General features: G+C 47.4%; 2 protein-coding genes across 2 annotated transcripts in view; one reads left to right on the top strand and one right to left on the bottom strand.

Moving 5' to 3' along the window:
* il4i1 (interleukin 4 induced 1) overlaps nucleotides 1-4,629 on the bottom strand; it is a gene marked incomplete at both ends in the record, with an annotated part of 29,792 nt that extends 25,163 nt beyond the window's left edge. Inside the window, 3 exons of the mRNA XM_084312046.1 lie at nucleotides 888-980; nucleotides 1,104-1,253; nucleotides 4,450-4,629. Of these exons, the coding sequence (XP_084168172.1) occupies nucleotides 888-980; nucleotides 1,104-1,253; nucleotides 4,450-4,629 (423 nt within the window). The remainder of the gene's footprint in view (nucleotides 1-887; nucleotides 981-1,103; nucleotides 1,254-4,449) is intronic.
* A 4,721-nt stretch (nucleotides 4,630-9,350) lies between these two features.
* Nucleotides 9,351-24,308, top strand: part of snx19b (sorting nexin 19b) — a gene marked incomplete at its 3' end in the record, with an annotated part of 130,309 nt that continues 115,351 nt past the window's right edge. The window contains exons 1-4 of the mRNA XM_084312035.1: nucleotides 9,351-9,423; nucleotides 11,098-11,370; nucleotides 15,883-16,077; nucleotides 18,858-20,180. Coding sequence (XP_084168161.1) covers nucleotides 11,170-11,370; nucleotides 15,883-16,077; nucleotides 18,858-20,180 — 1,719 coding nt within the window. The 5' untranslated portion in view covers nucleotides 9,351-9,423; nucleotides 11,098-11,169. The remainder of the gene's footprint in view (nucleotides 9,424-11,097; nucleotides 11,371-15,882; nucleotides 16,078-18,857; nucleotides 20,181-24,308) is intronic.

Raw genomic sequence — 24,308 nt, 5'->3', positions numbered from 1 at the left:
GGTAGGAGTTGAGTTCAATAGTAGAAGGTAATAAGGAGACAGAGATGTGGTTGCTCTTCTCAAACATTCGTGTTCTTTTATTATCAGAATCACTAGAGCAAGATACTGTAACGATAACGAATAAGTAGCCAGGGTACAACTGAGGGTAAAGGAGGAAAAGAGGAACTAAATAATAACAGCAAAGACAAGAGGTCCCACTTCTTGTCCGAGGCCGACTGCTCGCAGTAGTTCTGTTGAAGATCCGACAACAGACAGAGAAACAAGGGATTACTATGAAGGCAAACTCCCAGCAAACCACACGCAGTAATTAATGACAACAAACCACAGGTGACAGTCAATCAGTGCTAATTACAGAGAACAGGGTGAAGTACTCCAGAATGGCAGTAGGGTTTCCACTCCTGGGAGAGGACAGAAACTCAGAACGTTACAGTACCTCCCCCCGACGAACGGCACCTGATGTTCACCTAGGGGCCTCGGGATGCAGCCGACGAAAATAAGGCTGTGATCTAAGATATCCCTTTGAGGCACCCAGGAACGCTCTTCTACCCCGTACCCCTCCCAATCCACCAAGAACTGAAACCCCCTACCCCTCCGCCTACAACCCAAGATCCTCCGCACCGTGTAGACAGTTTGACCGTCAAGGATGTGGGGCGGGGGAACCGCGGGAAGTGGCGGGGACAAGGGCAATGAGAGGAAGCTGGAAGCAGCAACCTGTAAGCCACAGGGTACACCCGACGAACCACTTTAAAGGGTCCTATGAAGTGAGGAGCCAGCTTCCTGGATTCCACCCGAAGAGGGAGATCACGGGTGGAAAGCCAAACCTGCTCCCCAGGACGGAAAACCGGAGCCGGACGACGCTTGCAGTTAGCCTGCCGCTGAGCCTTAACAGAGGCCTTCTGTAGCGGCGTCCGAACCCGGTTCCACGTCCCGCGACAGCGAGCCACGTGGGCCTGGACCGACGGCACCTCAGCCTCCCGCTCCTGTTCGTGAAAAAGGGGAGGTTGAAAACCATACTGACACTGAAAGGGAGACATACCTGTAGAGGAGGAGAGGAGGGTATTATGTGCGTACTCTGCCCACGCCAACCTCCTACTCCACGTCGCCGGACAACCGGCAACGTAGTACCTCAGAACCCCCTCCAGATCCTGGTTGACACGCTCCGTCTGCCCGTTGGACTGCGGGTGGAACCCAGACGACAGGCTGATGGAGGCGCAGAGGCTGGAGGCAAATGCCTTCCATAACCTGGAGGTGAACTGAGGGCCCCGGTCAGACACAATATCCACTGGAAGCCCGTGGACCCGAAAGACGTGCTGCACCACCAGGTCAGCCGTCTCTCGAGCCGAGGGAAGTTTGGGGAGGGGAATGAAGTCGGCCGCCTTAGAGAAGCGATCCACTACCACCAAGATGGTAGTGAACCCATCTGACGGGGGAAGACCAGAAATAAAATCCAAGGATATGTGCGAATAGGGACGTTTGGGAATAGGAAGCGGGCGGAGGAGACCCGCCGGTGCACGGCCAGAGGTCTTACTGCGCGCGCACACCGGGCAGGCCGCCACAAAGGATCGCGTATCCCCCTCCTCTGTAGGCCACCAGAACCTCCTACGGATAAACTCCATGGTTCTGGCGGCCCCAGGGTGGCCGGTGAGGGAGGAGGTATGTGCCCACTGCAGCAGTCGCAAGCATGCAGCCTTGGGCACATACTGTACATCCGCCCCGGAGGACCCCCACCGGGATCGGGCTCCCGTGCCAGAGCCGATCTTACCACCCTATCTATGCCCCATGACACGGGAGCCAAAATAAGAGCCTGTGGAATAATAGGATGGGGCTTCTCCTCCCGGTCCGGGGGGTCAAACTGGCGTGACAGAGCGTCAGGCTTGACATTCTTGGAACCGGGCCGGTAGGAGATGGAAAATCGAAATCGAGTGAAGAATGACGCCCACCTGGCCTGGCAAGCATTAAGGCGTTTAGCCCCCTGGATGTAAGCCAAGTTCTTATGATCAGTCCAAACAATGAAAGGGTGTGCCACCCCCTCCAACCAATGTCTCCATTCCTCCAGTGCCAACTTGATTGCCAACAACTCCCGATTACCCACGTCGTAGTTGCTTTCGGCCGAAGACAGCCGGTGCAAAAAAAAGCGCAAGGATGCACTTTCCCGTCCTTTAAGCATCTCTGAGAGATCACCCCCCCCACTGCGATATCGGAGGCATCCACCTCCACAATAAACGGAGCCTCCGAATTGTGGCGGATCAGTACAGGGGCGGAGGTAAACTGACGTTTGAGGTTGCAGAAGGCCGACTCTGCCCGAGGTGACCATTCAAAGCCAGGGAGAGAGGCCTTAGTGAGATCTGTGGCTAAGGCGCTAAAATTGCGAATAAAATGGCTGTAAAATTTTGCAATGCCCAAAAAACGCTGTAACTCCTTGAGCGACGAAGGGCGTGGCCAGTCCAGGACTGCACTCACCTTGGCTGGATCCATGCGAAGATCGGCCTTCGTCAACACAAAGCCCAGGAAGGAAATGGTGTCAGTGTGAAACACACTTCTCTGCCTTAACAAACAGCTGATGCTTAAGGAGACGCTGTAGCACCTGACGAACATGCTGTTGGTGTTGCACCATATCGCGGAAAAAAATTAGGATGTCGTCTAAGTACACAAAGACTGGCACCCTGATTAAATCCTGCAGCACGTCGTTAACTAGGGCTTGGAAAACTGCCGGAGCATTAGCTAAACCAAAGGGCATAACTAAGTACTCGTAATGCCCGTTGGGCGTGTTAAATGCAGTTTTCCACTCGTCTCCCTCTCTAATCCTGACCAGGTTGTATGCATTACGTAAATCAAGCTTAGAGAAGACCTGCGCCCCCTGTAAGCACTCAAAGGCGGTGTCCATGAGAGGCAAGGGGTAATGGTTCTTGATGGAAACGTCGTTCAACCCCCTATAATCGATGCACGGCCGCAGGCTACCATCCTTTTTTGCTACAAAAAATAACCCAGCGCCTGCAGGGGATGTGGACGGACGAATATGCCCCGCGGACAGTGCCTCCTGAATATAGGTATTCATGGACACTGTCTCAGGGTGAGAGAGAGAAAACATACGCCCAAGGGGTGGAGAGGTACCAGGAAGAAGATGAATGGGCAGTCGTAAGATCTATGAGGCGGTAGTGCTTTCGCATGAGTTTTACTAAAAACCTCCGCCAGGTCCCAATAAATCTCAGGTACACCTGCTAAATCGGAATTGGGGGATGTGGCAGAGTCTGCAACGCTCACCACCATCCTGGAGAGACAAAAGGGAGACAAAAGAGAAGAAGAAAAAGGTGCGGGTGAACCCTCGCCGAAAACGACTTAACGCCGCTCCCCATAGAGAGTTCACCCGTAGCCCAATTAATACAAGGGTTATGCTCTGCTAGCCACGGATGACCTAAGACAATGGCAGAATGGGGAGACATGACAACATAAAATTGTAACCATTCCCACTCACTCCCGGCCACCTGGAGACACAGCTGCGCCGTGCGCTGGGTAATGAGCCCACTACCCACTTACCCAGTGGTCGACCGTCCAATGACTGAACCGGGATAGGTACCTCCAGTGTCTCCAGAGGGACCCCCCACTCAAGTGCTAATCCCACGTGATTTAAATTACCCGCCGCCCCCGAATCAATTAATGCCCTGGTCTTCTTGAGAGAATTCCCCCACCCAACAGTGACATTAAAAAAAGTGTGTGAATCATCAGTGACACAGGTAAAATGCCCACCTGCTATAACTCCCCCGGAAACAACGCTTCTGGTCGATCCGCCTCTGTCTCTCTGCGTCTGACAGGCTCGTCACCCAGGCTCTCTCTTGTGTAATGCATAGCTGGTTCGACACCGGAAAAAGTGCGGAAGAGTACCTGTGACGAAGCCTCCCTCTCGCGTTCCCTCTCCCGATGTTGGTTGTCCATCCGTATAGCCAAGTTGATGACGTTATCCAGTTGTTCCAGGTAGCTCCTGTAAAGATAGCTCATCCTGCATCCGCCCTGAAAGACCTTGCACAAACAATATACAACAGGGAATTTCCTGCCAGGCCGCTCTCCCGAGCCACAATGCAGAAAATCGATTGCGTAATCTGCCACAGAGCGACTACCTTGCCGGCAGGAGATGAGCCGCCCACCGGCTTCATAGATGGATATCACCCGAGAGGTATCGAACACGTGTCGCAACTCTCGGGTGAAGGCAGCCGCACTGCGGCAGATCGCTGACCCACCTTCCCATTCCGCTGTGGCCCAAGAAAGAGCACGACCTGTAAGAAGAGTGATTATATATGCAACTTTAGATATGTCAGTAGGGAATGTACGAGGCTGTAATTGAAACACAAGAGAGCACTCGGTGACGAACTCCCGGCAACCTTCCACAGCTCCTCCATAGCGATCTGGCGGCGGCAGCCGTGGTTGTCGAGCCTCTTCACGGCCAAATGGACGTACCTGCCCATCCTCCCCGCCGGCAGACGAGGCTCCAGACGCGGCTACTGCTTCTTGGGACGAGTTGGATAGGTCTCCCAGACGGCCCAGTTCGTTGGCTACTTCCAGCTGGCGATTGGTGATGACCCTCAGTTGTTCTCTTTGAGCCTCCAATTCCTCCCGGAATCCTTCTGTGGAATTCATAATGTTTAGATCTTCTGTTACGATTCAAGGTAGGAGTTGAGTCCAATAGAAGAAGGTAATAAGGAGACGGAGATGTGGTTGCTCTTCTCAAACATACGTGTTATTTTATTATCAGAATCACTAGAGCAAGATACTGTAACGATAACGAATAAGTAGCCAGGCTACAACTGAGGGTAAAGAAGGAAAAGAGGAACTAAATAATAACAGCAAAGACAAGAGGTCCCACTTCTTGTCCGAGGCCGACTGCTCGCAGGAGTTCTGGTGAAGATCCGACAACAGACAGAGAAACAAGGGATTACTATGAAGGCAAACTCCCAGCAAACCACACGCAGTAATTAGTGACAACAAACCACAGGTGACAGTCAATCAGTGCTAATTACAGAGAACAAGTCAAGTCAAGTCAAGTCAGTTTTATTTGTATAGCACATTTCCAGGCAGCGGCAGCTGACACCAAAGTGCTTCACAAGCAAGTTGATAAAAACGAAATAGTGTGAGGCAAGGTATAAGATTAAAAGAAAGAAAGAAAAAAAACATAGCAAAGCAATGAAAGCAACAAAAACAAAACAATATGGTGCAAGATATAGGATTAAAAACATAATAAAGCAATGAAAGTAATAAAAACTGGTAGGACACAGTAAAACAAAGAGGATAGAAGGGCCAGGGGTCTAGTGGTGGTTAAGTAGGGGAGAAGGCCAAGGAGAACAGGTAGGTTTTTCAAGAGTGATTTAAAAGCCTGTACGGTCTGGGCAGTCCGTACGCTGAGGGGGTGAAGTACTCCACAATGGGAGAGGACAGAAACCCAGAACGTTACAATCACCCTGCCCATACCTGTACCTCCCCTCCCCCCTCCCCCCCATGCTGCTATGATGCCTGAATTTCCCCCAAGGGGATCAATAAAGGAATATCTTAAATCTTATTATTGTTTTATAGACTTGTTTGGAAAAAGTAAAGGAGGTCACTCACCTGAAGATGTCTTGTTTTTCAGCAGACTGTGAAACACAGAGATACTGTAGCCTAACGTTTGTAAACTGCAGCAGTTGAAAGCAATTTTGTATAAGCTTCATATATATATTTTTTGTATCCACTTTTTCTCCCATTTTCAATTTTTCTCCCATCCCAATTTCGTATCGTCCAATTCAACCCTCCCCTGTCACGAACGCTGTTTCTTGCCTCCCACAAGCCGGCTGCAATGTGGACTAAGCCATACATAGCACGAGTCCCCTCCGGTACTCGAGGTAGCAGCCGTCGCATCTTTTCACCTGCGCGGCGCGATCTCTCAGCGTCAGGGGTCTGCGCTTTGGAGGGACGCCGCCCCCATCGCTTCCTGATTCTACTGCGCAGGCGCACCAACCGACCTGTAGGAGTCGCTGTCCACAACGTCCGATCCCCACCCATCAGTTTCCCACCCTCTAATACTGCCAATTGTATTAGTACGGACGACCAGCCAAACTGAAAACAATGTGGAGAGCTGGGCTCGAACCCAGCGTCTCCAGCATTGGTGATGAGTGCCTTGCCCACTGCACCACCTAGCCGCCCTATAAGCTTCATATTCCAAATAAACGCTGAAGCCTATACTCCTGCGCCCAGAGCAGGCATCAGCGTTTATACCAAGGCCAGGAACCTTCTGATTACCAGACGACCGCTCTACCTCCTGAGCCACTGTCTACCCCTAACCTTCTGATTACCAGATGACCGCTCTACCTCCTGAGCCACTGTCACCCTGTACGATGATGTACATGTACTTTATACGTGACAAATAAAAGCAAACTTGAACTTGAACATGAAACTTAAGTTCACATTTCAAGTGTTGTTTGATTTGTCACGTATAAGCTACATGTGCATTACAGTGAAATGCTTGGTTCTGTACGAGCCTCCTGAGATTGTGCTTCATACGGTAAAAAAGTTAAATGAATAAAGACCAAACACTATACAAAATATACAATATACAAAACTAAAGTACAAAATGCAAACAAATGCAAAAATGAGGTAAAGATGTAGTGCAAATCTTTTTGTAATGAGATTGTAATGGTGTAGTGTTAAAAAGTGTTTAAATTGAATATATATATAATAATTGAATGAATGAATGTTGATTAGAGCTTGCGAGCTCCATGTAACGCGTAAGTGTAGTGTGTCTATCGATATATCTATCGATAGATAGCTGGCCTCTCAAAGAGCACCTACGGGAGGCTGCAATTCGAAACTGGCCACCGTAAATGTCCAAACCCCCCACCCCCTCCTAATGTACAGTCTCCTCCCCATCATATGTTCTCTCCCCACCGTATGTATATTTCTCTCCCACCCACCCCCCCCCCTCCTAATGTACAGTCTCCTCCCCACCGTATGTATATTTCTCTCCCACCCACCCACCCCCTCCTAATGTACAGTTTCCTCCCCACCGTATGTATATTTCTCTCCCACCCACCCCCCCCTAATGTACAGTCTCCTCCCCATCATATGTATATAATCTCTGTTAGGATCTCTGGGTAACAGTACTGTATATTTTCATATCGTATATGTCACAAATGTAACAGTACTATATACCTGTATGTCATGTATGTCCCTATGTCATAAACCTACATTTTCCTTCCAGCCATTTTCATCTAGTGAAACTCTCAATATCTTGCAATCCATAGACCCTAAGTGTTCTACTGGTGTGGACAATTTAGACTATTTTTTTATAAAACTGGCAGCCCCTGTCATTTGTGAGCCATTGTCACACATCTTTAACCTTTCTATTGCATCTGGCATAGTCCCGCAAGTGTGGAAATCTGCCAAGGTGCTCCCCTTGCATAAAGGGGGGGATAGGGATAGGGATAAGATGGATAACTATCATCCTATCTCCAAACTATCATGCCTAGCCAAAGCACTGGAGACCTTGGTAAACAACCAATTAAAAACCTTTTTCTCAAGTTGCTCAGTGCTAAGTACTCACCAATCAGGTTTCAGAGCAAATCATAGTACTATTACAGCTGTTACTTTTGTCACTAATGACATTATTTCAGCCCTGGACAATGGGAAGCATTGTGCAGTTCTCTTTGTAGACCTCTCAAAGGCGTTTGATACAGTAGACCATCACTTGCTTTTGAATAGTCTAGCATTGGCCTGGATAAAGCCGCTTGTGCTTGGTTTCACGACTATTTATCTTCAAGGTGTCAATCTGTGAATTCAGGTAACTTTCAATCTGATTTCCTGCCATTGTCTAAGGGTGTACCACAGGGTTCGGTATTGGGGCCGGTCCTCTTTACAATCTATATTAATGATATTGTTTCTAGTCTTTCAGCACTAGCAGGTTGTCAGGCTCATCTTTATGCGGATGATACAGTTGTCTACTGCATTGCGGATACTGTTCAGGAAGCTATTGTGAACCTGCAGCTTGCGTTTGACACTCTCCAAAATGCTCTAGCTAAGCTCAAGTTAGTGCTTAATGCTAGTAAAACCAAGTCTATGATGTTTTCTAGAGCCAGGGTTATAGATTATGACATGCTACACCTAACAACAAGGCAAGCTATAACACTGAAGAAGGAATACATATTTCCGAAACATGTTTGTTTCAGGCTGCCATTAAATTTTGAACCTGAGAGTGCTGGTCTGGCTTCACTGCTTCTTTTATATAACACCTAACAACAGCAAATGGTTTGTATATTGAAAGAGTTAGTGAGTATAAATATCTTGGTATATGGCTGGATGATAAACTTTCTTTTAAATTCCATATAAATAACCTAGCTACAAAATTACGGCAAAATATTGGTTTCTTGTACCGTAACCGCGCTAGTTTTCCTATGTTCTGTAGGAAAAGAATTGTACAGGCTGTTTTTTTGTCAATATTGGACTATGGTGATGTCATTTACAGGCATGCGTCTGTGTCTACATTAAGGCCTTTGGATTCTGCCTACCACTCCGCCCTAAGATTTATTACGCGTGACAAATATGATACTCACCATTGTCTTTTGTATGAGAGGGTAGGCTGGCCATCTCTCTCGTTGCGACGTAGTTATCATGGGTATCTTTTTATCTACAAAGCAATTATTGGCAAACTTCCACCTTATATTACATCTTTGTTGGTCTGGAGTGCTGTCACCTACCAAACTCGTTCGAATGATGGGCTTGTGCTTATGGTGCCTCGAGTTCGGTCTGAGCTTGGAAAATCTGCCTTCTCCTACGATGCTCCATACACATGGAATACCCTGCAAAAGACTCTAAAGCTCGGAACATTCCCGTCATTCATGGAGTTTAAAGGCATTGCACTTGACCTATGTACTGAATCATGTAATTGTTTTTAATCCATCATTGTAGTAATTGTAATTCATTGTAATTATTAACTGTTATGATATTTGTGTCCTTTGTTAACTCGTCATCACTGTAAATGAGGGAAACCTCAGTGCTTTCACGAGTATAAATAAAGGTTTGAAATGAAATGAAATAAAGGTCATGATGTCATGTATGTTGCGTATGTCATAAATGTCACTATGAATTGAAAATGGGGGACCCTGATGTAAACAAGACGAAAGTCTCTCTCTGGTCTGCATCCCCTTAACAATTGTGTGTATTGAGCCGTACTGTATTGTACCCATTCTGCAATCTGTTAAATAAAGTTTTCATTCATTCATTCATTCATTCATCATTCATGCATATCTGAGTCTATCTGTTCTAATGACGTCAGCAGAGGAGACAGAGCAGAGCAGCTGTCACATGACGTCACGATCCAGGAAGTAAACAAACACACGGAGCTGCAGCTGTGAAGATGCTGCAGAAGAGGGTTCACCGTTGAGACAGCAGCAGATAACAACTAGTTTCGTAAGTTACCCAGAATATATGTAACGTTAACCATAACGACCCGTAACGCTGTGCAAGTTAAGTGTTTTATAAAGTGAGCTAGTCTCGTAATGAACTTGTTTATCGTCGATACAGCCACACAGCTAACGTTAGCTACTGTTATTATATATTATACTGTTATCAGCACAATATACATAGCCACGAGTAGGGAGTTAGTTAAGCTAACGGGTCAATAACCGTCACCTACTGTTAGTAATCATGATTGAATGACAACTTTATTTAACAGATTGCAGAATGGGTACAATACAGTACGGCTCAATACACACACTTGTTAAGGGGATGCAGACCAGAGAAAGACTTTCGTCTTGTTTACATCAGGGTCCCCCATTTTCAATTCATATTGACATGATATATATCATGACATTTATGACATACATGACATACAGATATACAGTACTGCTACATCCAGACATTTATGACATACCAGATCTACAAATATACAGTACTGTCTGTCATAGTACCATATTCCCCCTCCGCGTCATTGTCGTCGCGCTCTGTACTCACCCAATAATGAATGCTGTGTTTATTATTTATTATTACAATAATGAATGTATTGATTAAAATAACTCTGCACTGCTTTTCCACGAGATTCACACGGACCACAAACATGTGAAACCCTTCAACGAGCGCATACTCATCACAAATCACCCCCAAGTGCATACTGTACATAAACACCACCAATCTCAGTTAACCTCTTCGTGGCCAAACACAAACACTGTCTGTTCTGCTGTTGTTTATCCATCTAGCTAATGCTGGGTCCTTTAGGGGCGACAGAGGCTCAGGAGGTAGAGCAATCGTCCGGTGATCGGTATAGGTTACCGGTTCGATTCCTGCTCTTCCGGGGCAGCGTGCCGATGTGCCCTTGAGCAAGGCACCCAACACCTAGACGCCTAATTCCTCCCGATGAGCAGGTTGTTGGCACCTGGCATGGTCGCCGTCGTTGTGTGCACTTTGGATAAAAGCTGTTCTATAAAACTGTTTAGGCGTTTACCATTTAACTCTTTCACTGCCACACGACAGCCGGTTAACCCTTTCACTGTGACAATACAGAAGGTTAACCCTTTACTATCACACAACCGACGGTTGTGTGGCAGTGAAAGGGCTAACCTTCTGTCGTGTGGCAGTGAAAGGGTTAACACCAGCCACACTCTCACGCTGTCCAGCTATAGCTACTGCTAGTCACACAATGGAAGGGATTGATTGATTGAAAACTTTAATTAACAGATTGCAGAATGGGTACAATACAGTACGGCTCAATACACACAATTGTTAAGAAGGGGATGCAGACCAGAGAGAGATTTTCGTCTTGTTTACATCAGGGTCCCCCATTTTAAATTCATCAGGACATATATGACATACACGACATACAGATATATATCATGACATTTGTGACATACAAGATATGCAAATATACAGTACTGTTAAACGGAGATCCTAACAGAAAATATACATACGATGGGGAGGAAACTGTACATTAGGAGGGGGTGGGGTGGGGTGGGGTGGGGTTTGGACATTTACGGGGGCCAGTTTCGAATGGCAGCCTCCCGTAGGTGCTCTTTGAGAGAAGCAGCCCTCCACTTAGCATCTCGTGCGACACAGGACCTTTAACTCACTCTGTTCTGTTTTCATTTCAAGGTGGTTTCCGACGCCCACCAGGGGTCTCCGCGCCTGAGACTGACCCCCCGGGGCGGGGCCTGGCGCTGGCCCATGGAGCTGGTCGGACAGAGGGGCCTGCTGGTCGTCGGTGTTCTGGTGGCCTGGCTGGTGTTGTTCCACCTGCTGGTGAACATCTGGCTGCTGTGCGTCTTCACCAGCCTGCTGGTGGTGCTGGGCGGCTGGCTGTGCTCCCAGGTCGTCCTGGACTCCAACAGCGTGGTGCATCTGGAGAGGTTTGTCACCTTGGAGCAGGTAAATAATAATCATAATAATAATTCATTACATTTATATAGCGCTTTTCTAGACACTTGAAACGCTTTACAATCTAGGGTGGAAATGGCCTCCTTCACCACCACTGGTATTGATTGATTGATTGATTTTTATTGTGGAGTAAAAGACAGCATCCAAGGGATAAAAACATGAGAAAGTGCAAGCACTTATTTCCATCATGGTCCCTGATTTTGGACATGGACAGACATCATAAAACATAGAGCATCATAATAAAATATAATAAAACAGAGCATCATAATAAAACATAGAGCATCATAATAAAACATAGATCATCATAATAAAAAACAGCATCATAATAAAACTTATAGCAACCCCATAAAAAACACTCCCTACCCTCTCCTTCCTAGACGTGGCTAATTCTATACTTCACTGGCTAGCCATTTCTTAGCACCCAACCTTGGGCTATACGCAGGCTCAATGGCTGCCATACACTGGCACCAGGCACACATCACACTACACACTGACTACCATACACTGGCACCAGGCACACATCACACTACACACTGACTACCATACACTGGCACCCGACACACATCACACTACACACTGACTACCATACACTGGCACCAGGCACACATCACACTACACACTGACTACCATACACTGGCACCAGGCACACATCACACTACACACTGACTACCATACACTGGCACCCGGCACACATCACACTACACAATGACTACCATACACTGGCACCAGGCACACATCACACTACACACTGGCTACCATACACTGGCACCAGACACACATCACACTACACACTGACTACCATACACTGGCACCAGGCACACATCACACTACACACTGACTACCATACACTGGCACCAGACACACATCACACTACACACTGACTACCATACACTGGCACCCGGCACACATCACACTACACACTGACTACCATACACTGGCACCCGGCACACATCACACTACACACTGACTACCATACACTGGCACCAGGCACACATCACACTACACACTGACTACCATACACTGGCACCAGACACACATCACACTACACACTGACTACCATACACTGGCACCCGGCACACATCACACTACACACTGACTACCATACACTGGCACCCGGCACACATCACACTACACACTGACTACCATACACTGGCACCCGGCACACATCACACTACACACTGACTACCATACACTGGCACCAGGCACACAACACACTACACACTGACTACCATACACTGGCACCAGACACACATCACACTACACACTGACTACCATACACTGGCACCAGGCACACATCACACTACACACTGACTACCATACACTGGCACCAGGCACACATCACACTACACACTGACTACCATACACTGGCACCAGGCACACATCACACTACACACTGACTACCATACACTGGCACCCGGCACACATCACACTACACACTGACTACCATACACTGGCACCAGGCACACATCACACTACACACTGACTACCATACACTGGCACCAGGCACACATCACACTACACACTGACTACCATACACTGGCACCCGGCACACATCACACTACACAATGACTACCATACACTGGCACCAGGCACACATCACACTACACACTGGCTACCATACACTGGCACCAGACACACATCACACTACACACTGACTACCATACACTGGCACCAGGCACACATCACACTACACACTGACTACCATACACTGGCACCAGACACACATCACACTACACACTGACTACCATACACTGGCACCCGGCACACATCACACTACACACTGACTACCATACACTGGCACCCGGCACACATCACACTACACACTGACTACCATACACTGGCACCAGGCACACAACACACTACACACTGACTACCATACACTGGCACCAGACACACATCACACTACACACTGACTACCATACACTGGCACCAGGCACACATCACACTACACACTGACTACCATACACTGGCACCAGGCACACATCACACTACACACTGACTACCATACACTGGCACCAGGCACACATCACACTACACACTGACTACCATACACTGGCACCCGGCACACATCACACTACACACTGACTACCATACACTGGCACCAGGCACACATCACACTACACACTGACTACCATACACTGGCACCAGGCACACATCACACTACACACTGACTACCATACACTGGCACCCGGCACACTACACACTGACTACCATACACTGGCACCAGGCACACATCACACTACACACTGACTACCATACACTGGCACCAGGCACACATCACACTACACACTGACTACCATACACTGGCACCAGACACACACCACACTACACAATGACTACCATACACTGGCACCAGACACACATCACACTACACACTGACTACCATACACTGACACCAGGCTCACATCACACTACACAATGACTACCATACACTGGCACCAGACACACATCACACACTACACAATGACTACCATACACTGGCACCAGGCACACATCACACTACACACTGGCTACCATACACTGGCACCAGACACACACCACACTACACAATGACTACCATACACTGGCACCAGACACACATCACACTACACACTGACTACCATACACTGACACCAGGCTCACATCACACTACACAATGACTACCATACACTGGCACCAGACACACATCACACTACACACTGACTACCATACACTGGCACCAGGCACACATCACACTACACACTGGCTACCATACACTGGCACCAGACACACATCACACACTACACAATGACTACCATACACTGGCACCAGGCACACATCACACTACACACTGGCTACCATACACTGGCACCAGACACACATCACACTACACACTGACTACCATACACTGGCACCAGACACACATCACACTACACAATGACTACCATACACTGGCACCAGGCACACATCACACTACACACTGACTACCATACACTGGCACCAGACACACACCACACTACACACTGACTACCATACACTGGCACCCGGCACACATCACACTACACAATGACTACCATACACTGGCACCAGGCACACATCACACTACACACTGACTACCATACACTGGCACCAGGCACACATCACACTACACAATGACTACCATACACTGGCACCAGACACACATCACACTACACAATGACTACCATACACTGGCACCAGGCACACATCACACTAAACTATCATTACACATGGGCAAAACAGAGTCCATTCTCTTTGGTTCAAATAACAAACTCAGCAAGACCGACGGCTTCTCAGTTACAGTGTGTGACAATATTGTCACAAGGAAAGATGAAATTACCTACCTGGGTTCCATCCTAGAGGCTAATCTCTCCTGTGACAAAATGGCATCCAATGTAATAAAAAAAAGTCAACCAACGAACTCGATTCTTGTACCGGATCTCCTCTCTGGTAAACAAGAATACCCTGAAGACTCTGGCAGGAGCACTCATTCAAGGGTACTACGACTATGCTTGCACCTCATGGTACCAAAGCACCTCAAAGGCGCTAAAAACTAAATTACAAACATCTCAAAACAAACTGGTCAGACTACTGCTTGACCTTACTCCTAGAACCCACCTCACCCCTGCCCACTTTGACAACCTAGGATGGCTTAGAGTAGACGACAGAGTACAGCAACTTGCAATGGGCCTGGTCTACAAGATACACCAGGGGTTCCCAAACTTTTCAGGCCGCGACCCAAAAATAACGGGGTCAGAGAGCCCACTATTATAGGAGGTACAAATTTTTTTTATAGTTTCAGTGCATAGGAAAATACTTTGACTATAATGGTCATAAGTAAATTAACTTAGATACTGTTATGCTCAACACCCAGTACTATTCACTTTACTTAATTTCTAAGATTAGATTAGATCATTTAGACAGGACTTTGAAAATGCCTGTGTTAGACCTACAGTATAATACTGCCAGCTGCTATAAGAAAACCAAAAGCGATCGGTATCGGCAGTGTATCGGCCGATATGACTCATAGACGATCGGTGATCGGTATCGGTGGCAAAAAACGTGATCGGGGCATCCCTAAAAACCATGATCATGTTTGTTGTACATGTTTTAATTGATTGTTATCCTTACTTGTCTTATTGTTATGCTTTTCTACGCTGTGCGATTTTATTTTGATTTAACTTAACTGTATGTACACTCAACGTGACTGTAAATGAGGAACCTTTAACCCTTTCACTACCACGGTTTAACCGTCTGTAGTGAGTGAAAGGTTAACCTTCTGTAGTGTGGTAGTGAAAGGGTTAACCGTCTGTAGTGTGGTAGTGAAAGGTTAACCTGTAGTGTGGTTGTGAAAGGGTTAACCCTTTGTCATGTGGCAGTGAAAGGGTTAACCTTCTGTATTGTCGCAGTGAAAGGGTTAACCATTTTGGTAGTGTGGCAGTGAAGGCGTTAAATAAAGGTTTGGAATGTAATTAAATAACCGCATAATATTAATATAATAACGACAAGTCAATGTTGTGAACGTAGGTTCCCTGCACTGCCGAGGACGACCTGCAGGTGGAGCAGGAGCTCCGGAACACCGTGGGGAAGATCGTCAGGGACTTCGTGACTCACTGGTACTCCACCCTGTCCTCCGAGAGGGCCTTCGAGACGGAGGTGCAGGACGCTATGGTCTCCATGGCCATGGAGCTGAAGACGCGAGCCCGAGAGGTGGACAGGAAGGTACCCGGCTCACCTGTAGTGACTTATTATGGTGTTATGTATATTATGTATACAGGTATGTTCGTCCAACATGTTTATAGTATGTATGACCTATGACCATTATGATATACACACACTATTTTCCTTTGAAGTGTTATGATACACTATGTTATAAGTCATTATGAAAAAGCTTTCACTACCACACTACAGAAGGTTAACCCTTTCACTGCCACACTACAGAAGGTTAACCCTTTCACTGCCACACTACAGAAGGTTAACCCTTTCACTGCCACACTACAGAAGGTTAACCCTTTCACTACCACACTACAGAAGGTTAACCTTTCACTACCACACTACAGAAGGTTAACCCTTTCACTGCCACGCTACAGAAGGTTAACCCTTTCACTGCCACACTACAGAAGGTTAACCCTTTCACTACCACACTACAGAAGGTTAACCTTTCACTACCACACTACAGAAGGTTAACCCTTTCACTGCCACGCTACATAAGGTTAACCCTTTCACTACCACACTAAAGAAGGTTAACCCTTTCACTGCCACGCTACAGAAGGTTAACCTTTCACTACCACACTACAGAAGGTTAACCCTTTCACTACCACACTACAGAAACCTTTCACTACCACACTACAGAAGGTTAACCCTTTCACTACCACACTACAGAAGGTTAACCTTTCACTACCACACTACAGAAGGTTAACCCTTTCACTACCACACTAAAGAAGGTTAACCCTTTCACTACCACTGGCTCCCCATTGCTGCACGTATCCGCTTCAAGGCCCTCGACCTGGCATACCGTGCGGCAAAGGGAACCGCTCCCGCCTACCTCCGGTCAATGGTCTCTAACTACACACCCTCAAGACCCCTACGCTCTGCATCTTCTAACTACACACCCTCAAGACCCCTACGCTCTGCATCTTCTGGCCGCCTCAGACCCACTCCTATCCGAGCTCCGGGAGGGTCATCAAGGAGAAGCCGCCTTTTCTCAGTCCTTGCCCCACAATGGTGGAATGAACTACCCACCCCAGTTAGGACAGCCGAAACACGTCCAATCTTTCGCCGTCGACTAAAGACGCACTTCTTCAACCATTATCTGAAATAATAAAAAAAAATAATATAATAATCTAACCCTAACTAACCTTACTGTCATGCACTTGTCCTAATAAACTAACCTACACTGTAACACGCAACACTTTGATGAATATTGTTACTCAACTGATAGAGTTGTATCCTTCCTGATGACCTGTCGTACAGAACTTGTAAGTCGCTTTGGATAAAAGCGTTCAGCTAAATGACTAAATGTAAATGTAAATGATATGTATACGGGGGGCGACAGTGGCTCATTTGGTAGAGCAGTCGCCTGGTAATCCGGAGGTTCCCGGTTCTATTCCCACTCCGCGCGTCGAAGTCTCCTTAACACTTTCAAAGCCAACGACGAGAAACTCGTTTGTTCATGCCGACCGTTCATTGCCAACGACGAGAGATCTTGTTTTCTTTTTTATTAGCGATTTGAATTTATATTTCATCAATCTAGCCTCACGTTAGTGCTGCAAACTCTCTCTGAGCTCCATTGGGAAAATACCGCCCCCTATCGTCTCTCCCTGTGGTACTGCACCCCTTTGGAATGGATTGAATGAAACACATGGGGGAAAAAAATCCTGCTTCCTCATTTTACTTCTCAGACAAGTCACCTGAGACGATCGGATTCATTGCCGAGCCCCAGAACAGCGTGGAATACATATTTCCAGTACCCAGCGTTGGATCAATAAACGCCATAGATATTTGGAATGGCGATCAGGAATTGGAATAATCTTTTTGGAGAACATCTGATCTGAGGTAAGGAATCTATTTGACCAATCAGAACTTTTTTCACAGAGATATCAACGTGTGCCCTGTGTGTGCGTGTGTGTGCGCGTGTGTGTGTGTGTGTGTGTGTGTGCTGATCAGCAAATGAGAGAATCGATTGAGAATTGATATTCTCCTTTGGTTCATTACAATTTACTCAAGCCTAGTAACAGACACACTATTTCTGACACTGATCCATATATGTCCCTAGATTCAGATACCAAGAACATGCAAATGGACCATTTAATTTTTTTTAAATGTTTATTCTACGTCCTTATGGAATGAGTGACAACATTTTTTTTTAATTTTTTTTATGGATGGAAGAGCCGCACATTGACGGGCAAAGAGCTGCATGCGGCTCGCGAGCCGCGGGTTGGCCACCCCTGATCTAGCGTTTATTTGAAAAAACTATTCATAAATAGGCCGAAAAATGACAAAGTTTTTTGTGTATTCCAGAATATTTCAGTAAAGGGCGATTATCACAGAATCTTTATATTTTCCTGAAACGTTCAAAAAACGAGCGTTTTTCAAAATGGTATAAAACGGAAATGAACCGATTAAAAAAAAAAAAAAAAAAAAAAAAAAGAAATAATCTGTTTCGACAATGTTGACTGCAAACAAGTCATTGATAAGCGACGGCCAGATTAGACACATAGCCACAATTTAAGATGTAGTTTATGCGTTCGCAAATATGAGAGCGCTATAATTGAAGTGGGTGGTGGCACGGAAGCACTAAATTGTGCGCCCCCTGCTGGCATTGAAAGTGTTAAGCAAGACACTTAACCCCTAATTGCAGGTTGGCACCATCAGTGTGAACGGGTAAAATGTGAGGAACAAGTTGTAAAGCGCTTTGGATAACGAATCGGCTCACTAAAATGTGAAGCACATGCGCTAATTATCTGTTGGAAATGTGGTAACCTTTGACCTGTCCTTCCCAGCTGCTGACCCAGAGGGTCCTGGACCTGTGCGGCTGCCACCTGCAGAGCTACCTGAGAGCCAAAGAGACGATGGCTGAGCAGCGGGCACGAGACGGCGAGGCCAGCGGCGGTGGCGTGGACGGGTTGTGGAAGGTCTACTCCTCCCTCAGCGCTCCCCACCCCGCCCTAGAGAGCGCGGCCACGGAGGTGAACTACGCCAGGACCGTGGTGGACCTGCTGCTTCACGTCCTGGTGCCCCCACCTCACCTGGAGACCCGCACGGGGCGCTTCGTGGTCGGAGAGCTCATCACCTGCAACGTGCTGCTCCCCCTCGTCGCCATCTTGTCCGACGCCGACCGGCTGAACGGGATGATCGTGTCGATGTTCACCCCCCAGTCCGGCGAGCAGCAGCCGCCGCGGGAACCGGCCTCCGCCACGGAGCCGTCGACTCCGCCCACCCCTCCTCCCCCGCCTCCCCCGCCCCCCGCTTCACCGGAGACGGCTCCGGAGGAGCGGGAGAGCAAACCGGTTTCCCCGAACGACGCCGAGATGCCGCTGTGTCCTTTGACTTTGCGCATCCAGCCCCCGACGCCCAACGACGGCGCGGAGGCCGCCACGCCCGAGCCGGTGGCCTACGACGACACGGACTGCGTGGACCTGTACGGCGCGCAGAGCGGCGTGGAGGAGGACGAGCAGAGTCTCCCCTTCCTGAGACGTTACCAGAGGCCGAGGAAGTCCAACCCCTTCTACCAGGAGAACGACTCGGACCTGGACTCGCCGCTGGCCGACTACAAGAGGACCTCCATGGACTCCCTGCTCACGATCGGTCAAGAGGAGGGCCCGTCGTCTCCCAGAGGGACGCCCACCGAGAGCGGCAAGACCGCAGATCCGGAGGAGGAGGAGGAGGAGGGGGAGGGGGGGGACGTCTTCTCCGGTCTAGACGACGACGGCGGCGGCTCCTGCCCCCGAGTCCTGGTGAACTCGGAGCCGCCGCCAGACCACCCGGACGGCGGGAGACCCTCGTCCCTGAGGACGGCCACGCCGGACGGGGGGGCGGCCAGGTTCACTGGCCTCCAAGACCCGGAGAGGGAGGCCGGCGGTTCCCCCTCCCTGGGCAGAGAGCTCGTCCTGGGGGTGGAGCAGATGGGACCGGGCAACCCGAACGGGCTGGCTGCCGCCGTCAGCCCCCTGCAGGCCTTCTCGCCCCTGGCCTCCTTCAGCTTCGAGCCCCTCAGCAGCCCAGAGGGACCCGTCGTCATCCAGAACCTGCGCATCACCGGGACCATCACGGCCAAGGAGCACCGGGGCACCGGCTCCCACCCCTACACCCTGTACACCATCAAGGTGAGGCCCCCCCCCCCCCCCACCCTGTACACCATCAAGGTGAGGCCCCCCCCCCCCTACACCCTGTACACCATCAAGGTGAGGCCCCCCCCCCCCTACACCCTGTACACCATCAAGGTGAGGCCCCCTACACCCTGTACACCATCAAGGTGAGGCCCCCCCCCCTACACCCTGTACACCATCAAGGTGAGCCCCCCTACACCCTGTACACCATCAATGTGAGGCCCCCCCCCCCCCCCCTACACCTGTAATGATAGGTGCTATCATAGCTGCTACCACTAAGCAAGCATAAAGAACTAACCAAGTGTCTTAATGATTGTAGTCTACTATCATTAAGACACTTGGTTAGATCTTTATGCTTCAGCCAGCTGTTTATTGTCTGCAGGTTGTACACATGTGCCCTAATTATATATCCCTACCAGTAACCATAGTAACAGGTTGCATGATGTTATACTGCCACTTAGTGGTAGCAGCTATGATAGCACCTATCATTACAACACCCTCTACACCAGGGGTCGGCAATTAGGTTTGCCCACGGGCCAAATTTTCCCCAAGCCATTGTGTGGCGGGCCAATGATAAGTGAACATTTTTTAACTGTAAAAAAAAAACGACATATACATGTTTGCACCGTCTTTTTTCTATTATAAAGTGCCTCTCACACAGTGCATTACACATGAACAGATCCGTCATTTGATTTTAATGCAGGTGCTCGCATTATAAATCGAGATCAGTAGGGTGCATTTGATTTTAAGCACCACGGTGGGTGTATTATTATTATTATTAAAACACAACACTCACCGGCATAATGCAGGCAGCCCTGCCCTGGACTTGATATTGTTTCTGCTTCGGTCCTCCAAAATCCATGTTAATAACATGTTAAATGTCCACTCGCGTTGAATGCCCACCCAACTTGAACACAGTTGCTTGCTCGTGTTGCCATGTCAACAAGCGAGAGTCACCGGTTGCTTATTGCGAGAGTTACCTGTTGCGATAAACCCGTATTTTAAGAATGACTCCTGTTTATTAAAATAAGCTTTATAGGTCGTAGGTTCCTCTTCTGGCTCATCATATTTCCCTGTTGCATTGCAAAGAAGTTATTCAAAGACGTTTGTTTTGTTTTTGCAAACGTTCGCTCGCCGGCATCCCAAACGCGGAAGTGAAAGTGAAATTCCATTGGTTCTCCCAGTCCATGTGACCATTTCTAGCATTTCAATTGGCTATAGTGACAGCCATAGATATGATGAATAGATAGATACAGCTTCAAAAGACACTCTGGCGTCACAACGAGTGAATATTTCCTGCGCGTAAAATAAATATCATATTCTCAAAATAACCTGACGGGCCAGAAATGATTGCTGGCGGGCCCATTTCGGCCCGCGGGCCGCCTATTGCCGATCCCTGCTCTACACCAGTGGTTCCCAAACTGTGGTGCGTGCGCGAGCGCCCTCTAGGTGGTGCGTGACATGAAAAGGCAAATTTTTACAATAAAATTTCATAAAAATCTTAGTCAAACCTTTAGTATTATGGATATTAAACATGCTGGCAGAGTACATGCATCCATGTTTTCGTGAACATTTTAATTAAATAAAGAAATCCCCTATCCATAGTCGCCGTGGGAAGAGATAAAAAAAAATCGGTGCACGGAGACCAGCAAAAAAAAATTCTAACAGAAACCCATTGGGGGGTGCGTCAGCTAGGTCGGGAGGTGACAGGGGGTGCACGGCCAAAAAAGTTTGGGAACCGCTGCTCTACACCAGGGGTTCCCAAACTTTTCAGGCCAGGGCCCAGAAAATAAGGCGTCAGAGAGCCGCGGCCCAATGCACATCGTTGTTTTTTTTTTTTTTTTTGCCAGGCGACCGATTTTTTAAGCCAAATATCACTTCAATCCTATTAAGTTAGTTCAAGTTAGTTATTCATTTATATGTGCTATTTATGAAAGGGCTAACTTGTTGCAAAATAATAATGATAATAATAGCCTCATTAAAATACTATTGTTGCTTTCGTTGTTTTCAGCGTTTTATGTGCATAATCTGTTATTTAGTTTGAAATGTTCGTTGAAATAAGTAGATTTTTCGTTTTTGTTTATTTATTAAGTTAATATAAAACCATATAGTCACATTTTAGAATACAATATAATAGAATTTTAGAATACAACTAGAAACACTGTCCTGGCCTGCTTCTAAGTTCAGTGGCCTGACAAAAAAATAAAAATAAAAAAATAAAAAATAAAAAAATAAAAAATAAAAAAATAGAATTTTTTAATTTTTTTAATTTTTGTTTTATTTTTTTTTAAATCATCTCGCGGCCCACCAGTGGCTGCTCGCGGCCCACCTTTGGGTCGCGACCCCGACTTTGGGAACCACTGCTCTACACCATCAAGGTGAGGCTCCCACCCCTACACCCTCTACACCAGGGGTCTCAAACTCGCGGGCCAATTGCGGCCCGCTGGATGATATTTTGCGGCCCCCTACTTGACATCAAAGTTTAGTGTTAGTGCGCGAGTTGGACGTTTTATTTATTTTGTCACTTGTAGGCTACCATAGCGCAGGCCCATGACGGCAACGTTACGTTAGTGACTTGGTTGAAACGTGATTCCGGAGTGATACCAAGTAAAGTGGAAGGAAAATGCATCCTTGCTATCTCCTCTGACTGTGAGCAGTGCTCTGCATATCCGGCTTTACTGCTCCACTGTGTGTCTGTGTACGGGTCTGGTCCAATCACATTCAGCGTCCCGTCAGCGTTTTCCCCCCTCACCCACAGTCTGTGAATCAGAGGCAGAGTAGGGGAGTAGGGCGGGTCTTCACGGACTGCAAGTCGTCTCTCTCTTTCAGTCCGAGTCAGAGCAGAGTTCACAGCGCATCTACAGTAGCCTCGCTCCCAGTTTTATCTCTGTGAGATAAGTAAGGGATAATGTATAGCTACGAGGTCATTGTCGCAAAATAATTGACCGACACGGAGTTTAAAATACCGAGCCGCCTCGGCGAGGTGTTTTAAACGTCAGTGAAGGTCAATTATTTTGCGATGATGACCGAGTATAGCTATACATTATCCCGCTTATTACATGGCTAACTTACTAACAATATACCTAATTCATTTGACAAATCGCAGTTCTGTGGCTCTGTCAGCCCAAATAAAGTGATTATTATTATCGCGGGCAGCCCGGCAGGTGTGTCTGATTGGCTGCACTGAAACAGTGTGTGTCAGTGGGGCTTGATTACTCCAGCTGCGAAAAACAATAATCACCGGTGGTTATCGAAAAATAATTCACTGCTGTCGGGGGCTATTGACCAATCACAAGCAAGCATTTCGGCGAATGTGAAAACGCCATGTAATAAATGTAGCTAGTAACCTACTAGTTTCGCCAGCAGGCAGCCAGCAGAAAAATATGGCATGTTCAAAGATGGGCAGTAAAAGAAAAGTCGACTGCAATTCAAAGGTGAATGGACTGAAAAATATGCATTCATCCACAAAAATAAATGGAATGAAATCATCATATCAAGCTGCAAGCAGAATTATTGTTAAATCTATGTCACAACGAGAAAAAGCAACAAAGTCCTCACTCAGTGGCATGGGTGTTGGCTAAACACAAGAAGCCATTCTCTGTTGTATACATAATAAAATAATGTATGACTGAAGTGATGGAGACCATGTTTGAAGGCAAACAAAAGCAAATCCCCCTCAGATCGCACAGCAACCAGAATAACTGAAATACTGGCTGGTGATTTGATTAAACAGCTTTGTGATAGAATAAAAAAATTCAGTGCATTTCCATAGCTGTGGACGAGTCCACTGACACCACTGAGAAGCCTATGTTCTGAAGAACCGTTCATGTTCTGAAGAACTGTTCATGTTCTGAAATGTTATTGCTAAAGATTGAGAAGATTGGATCAGTTGTACTTTTTTGTGGAATATTTGATGCGGCCCAGCCTCACCCAGACTCTACCTCCAGCGGCCCCCAGGTACATTGAGTTTGAGACCCCTGGTCTACACCATCAAGGTGAGCGGATGACTGCAGTGCAGGGTCACTTCTAGGGCTGAGCCCAAACGTTCGAACGTTCGAACCTTCGTTTGTTACGTTGGCATTCGAATTCTAAATCAACATTAGAATTAAAAAAAAATTATAATCT

The sequence above is a fragment of the Notolepis coatsorum genome (genome assembly GCF_963971535.1).
Source record: "Notolepis coatsorum genome assembly, chromosome: 1".
In the NCBI taxonomy this organism is placed as follows: Eukaryota; Metazoa; Chordata; class Actinopteri; order Aulopiformes; family Paralepididae; genus Notolepis; species Notolepis coatsorum.
The sequence above is the reverse complement of the archived record's forward strand: the minus strand, read 5'-3'. Positions and strand labels throughout refer to the sequence as shown.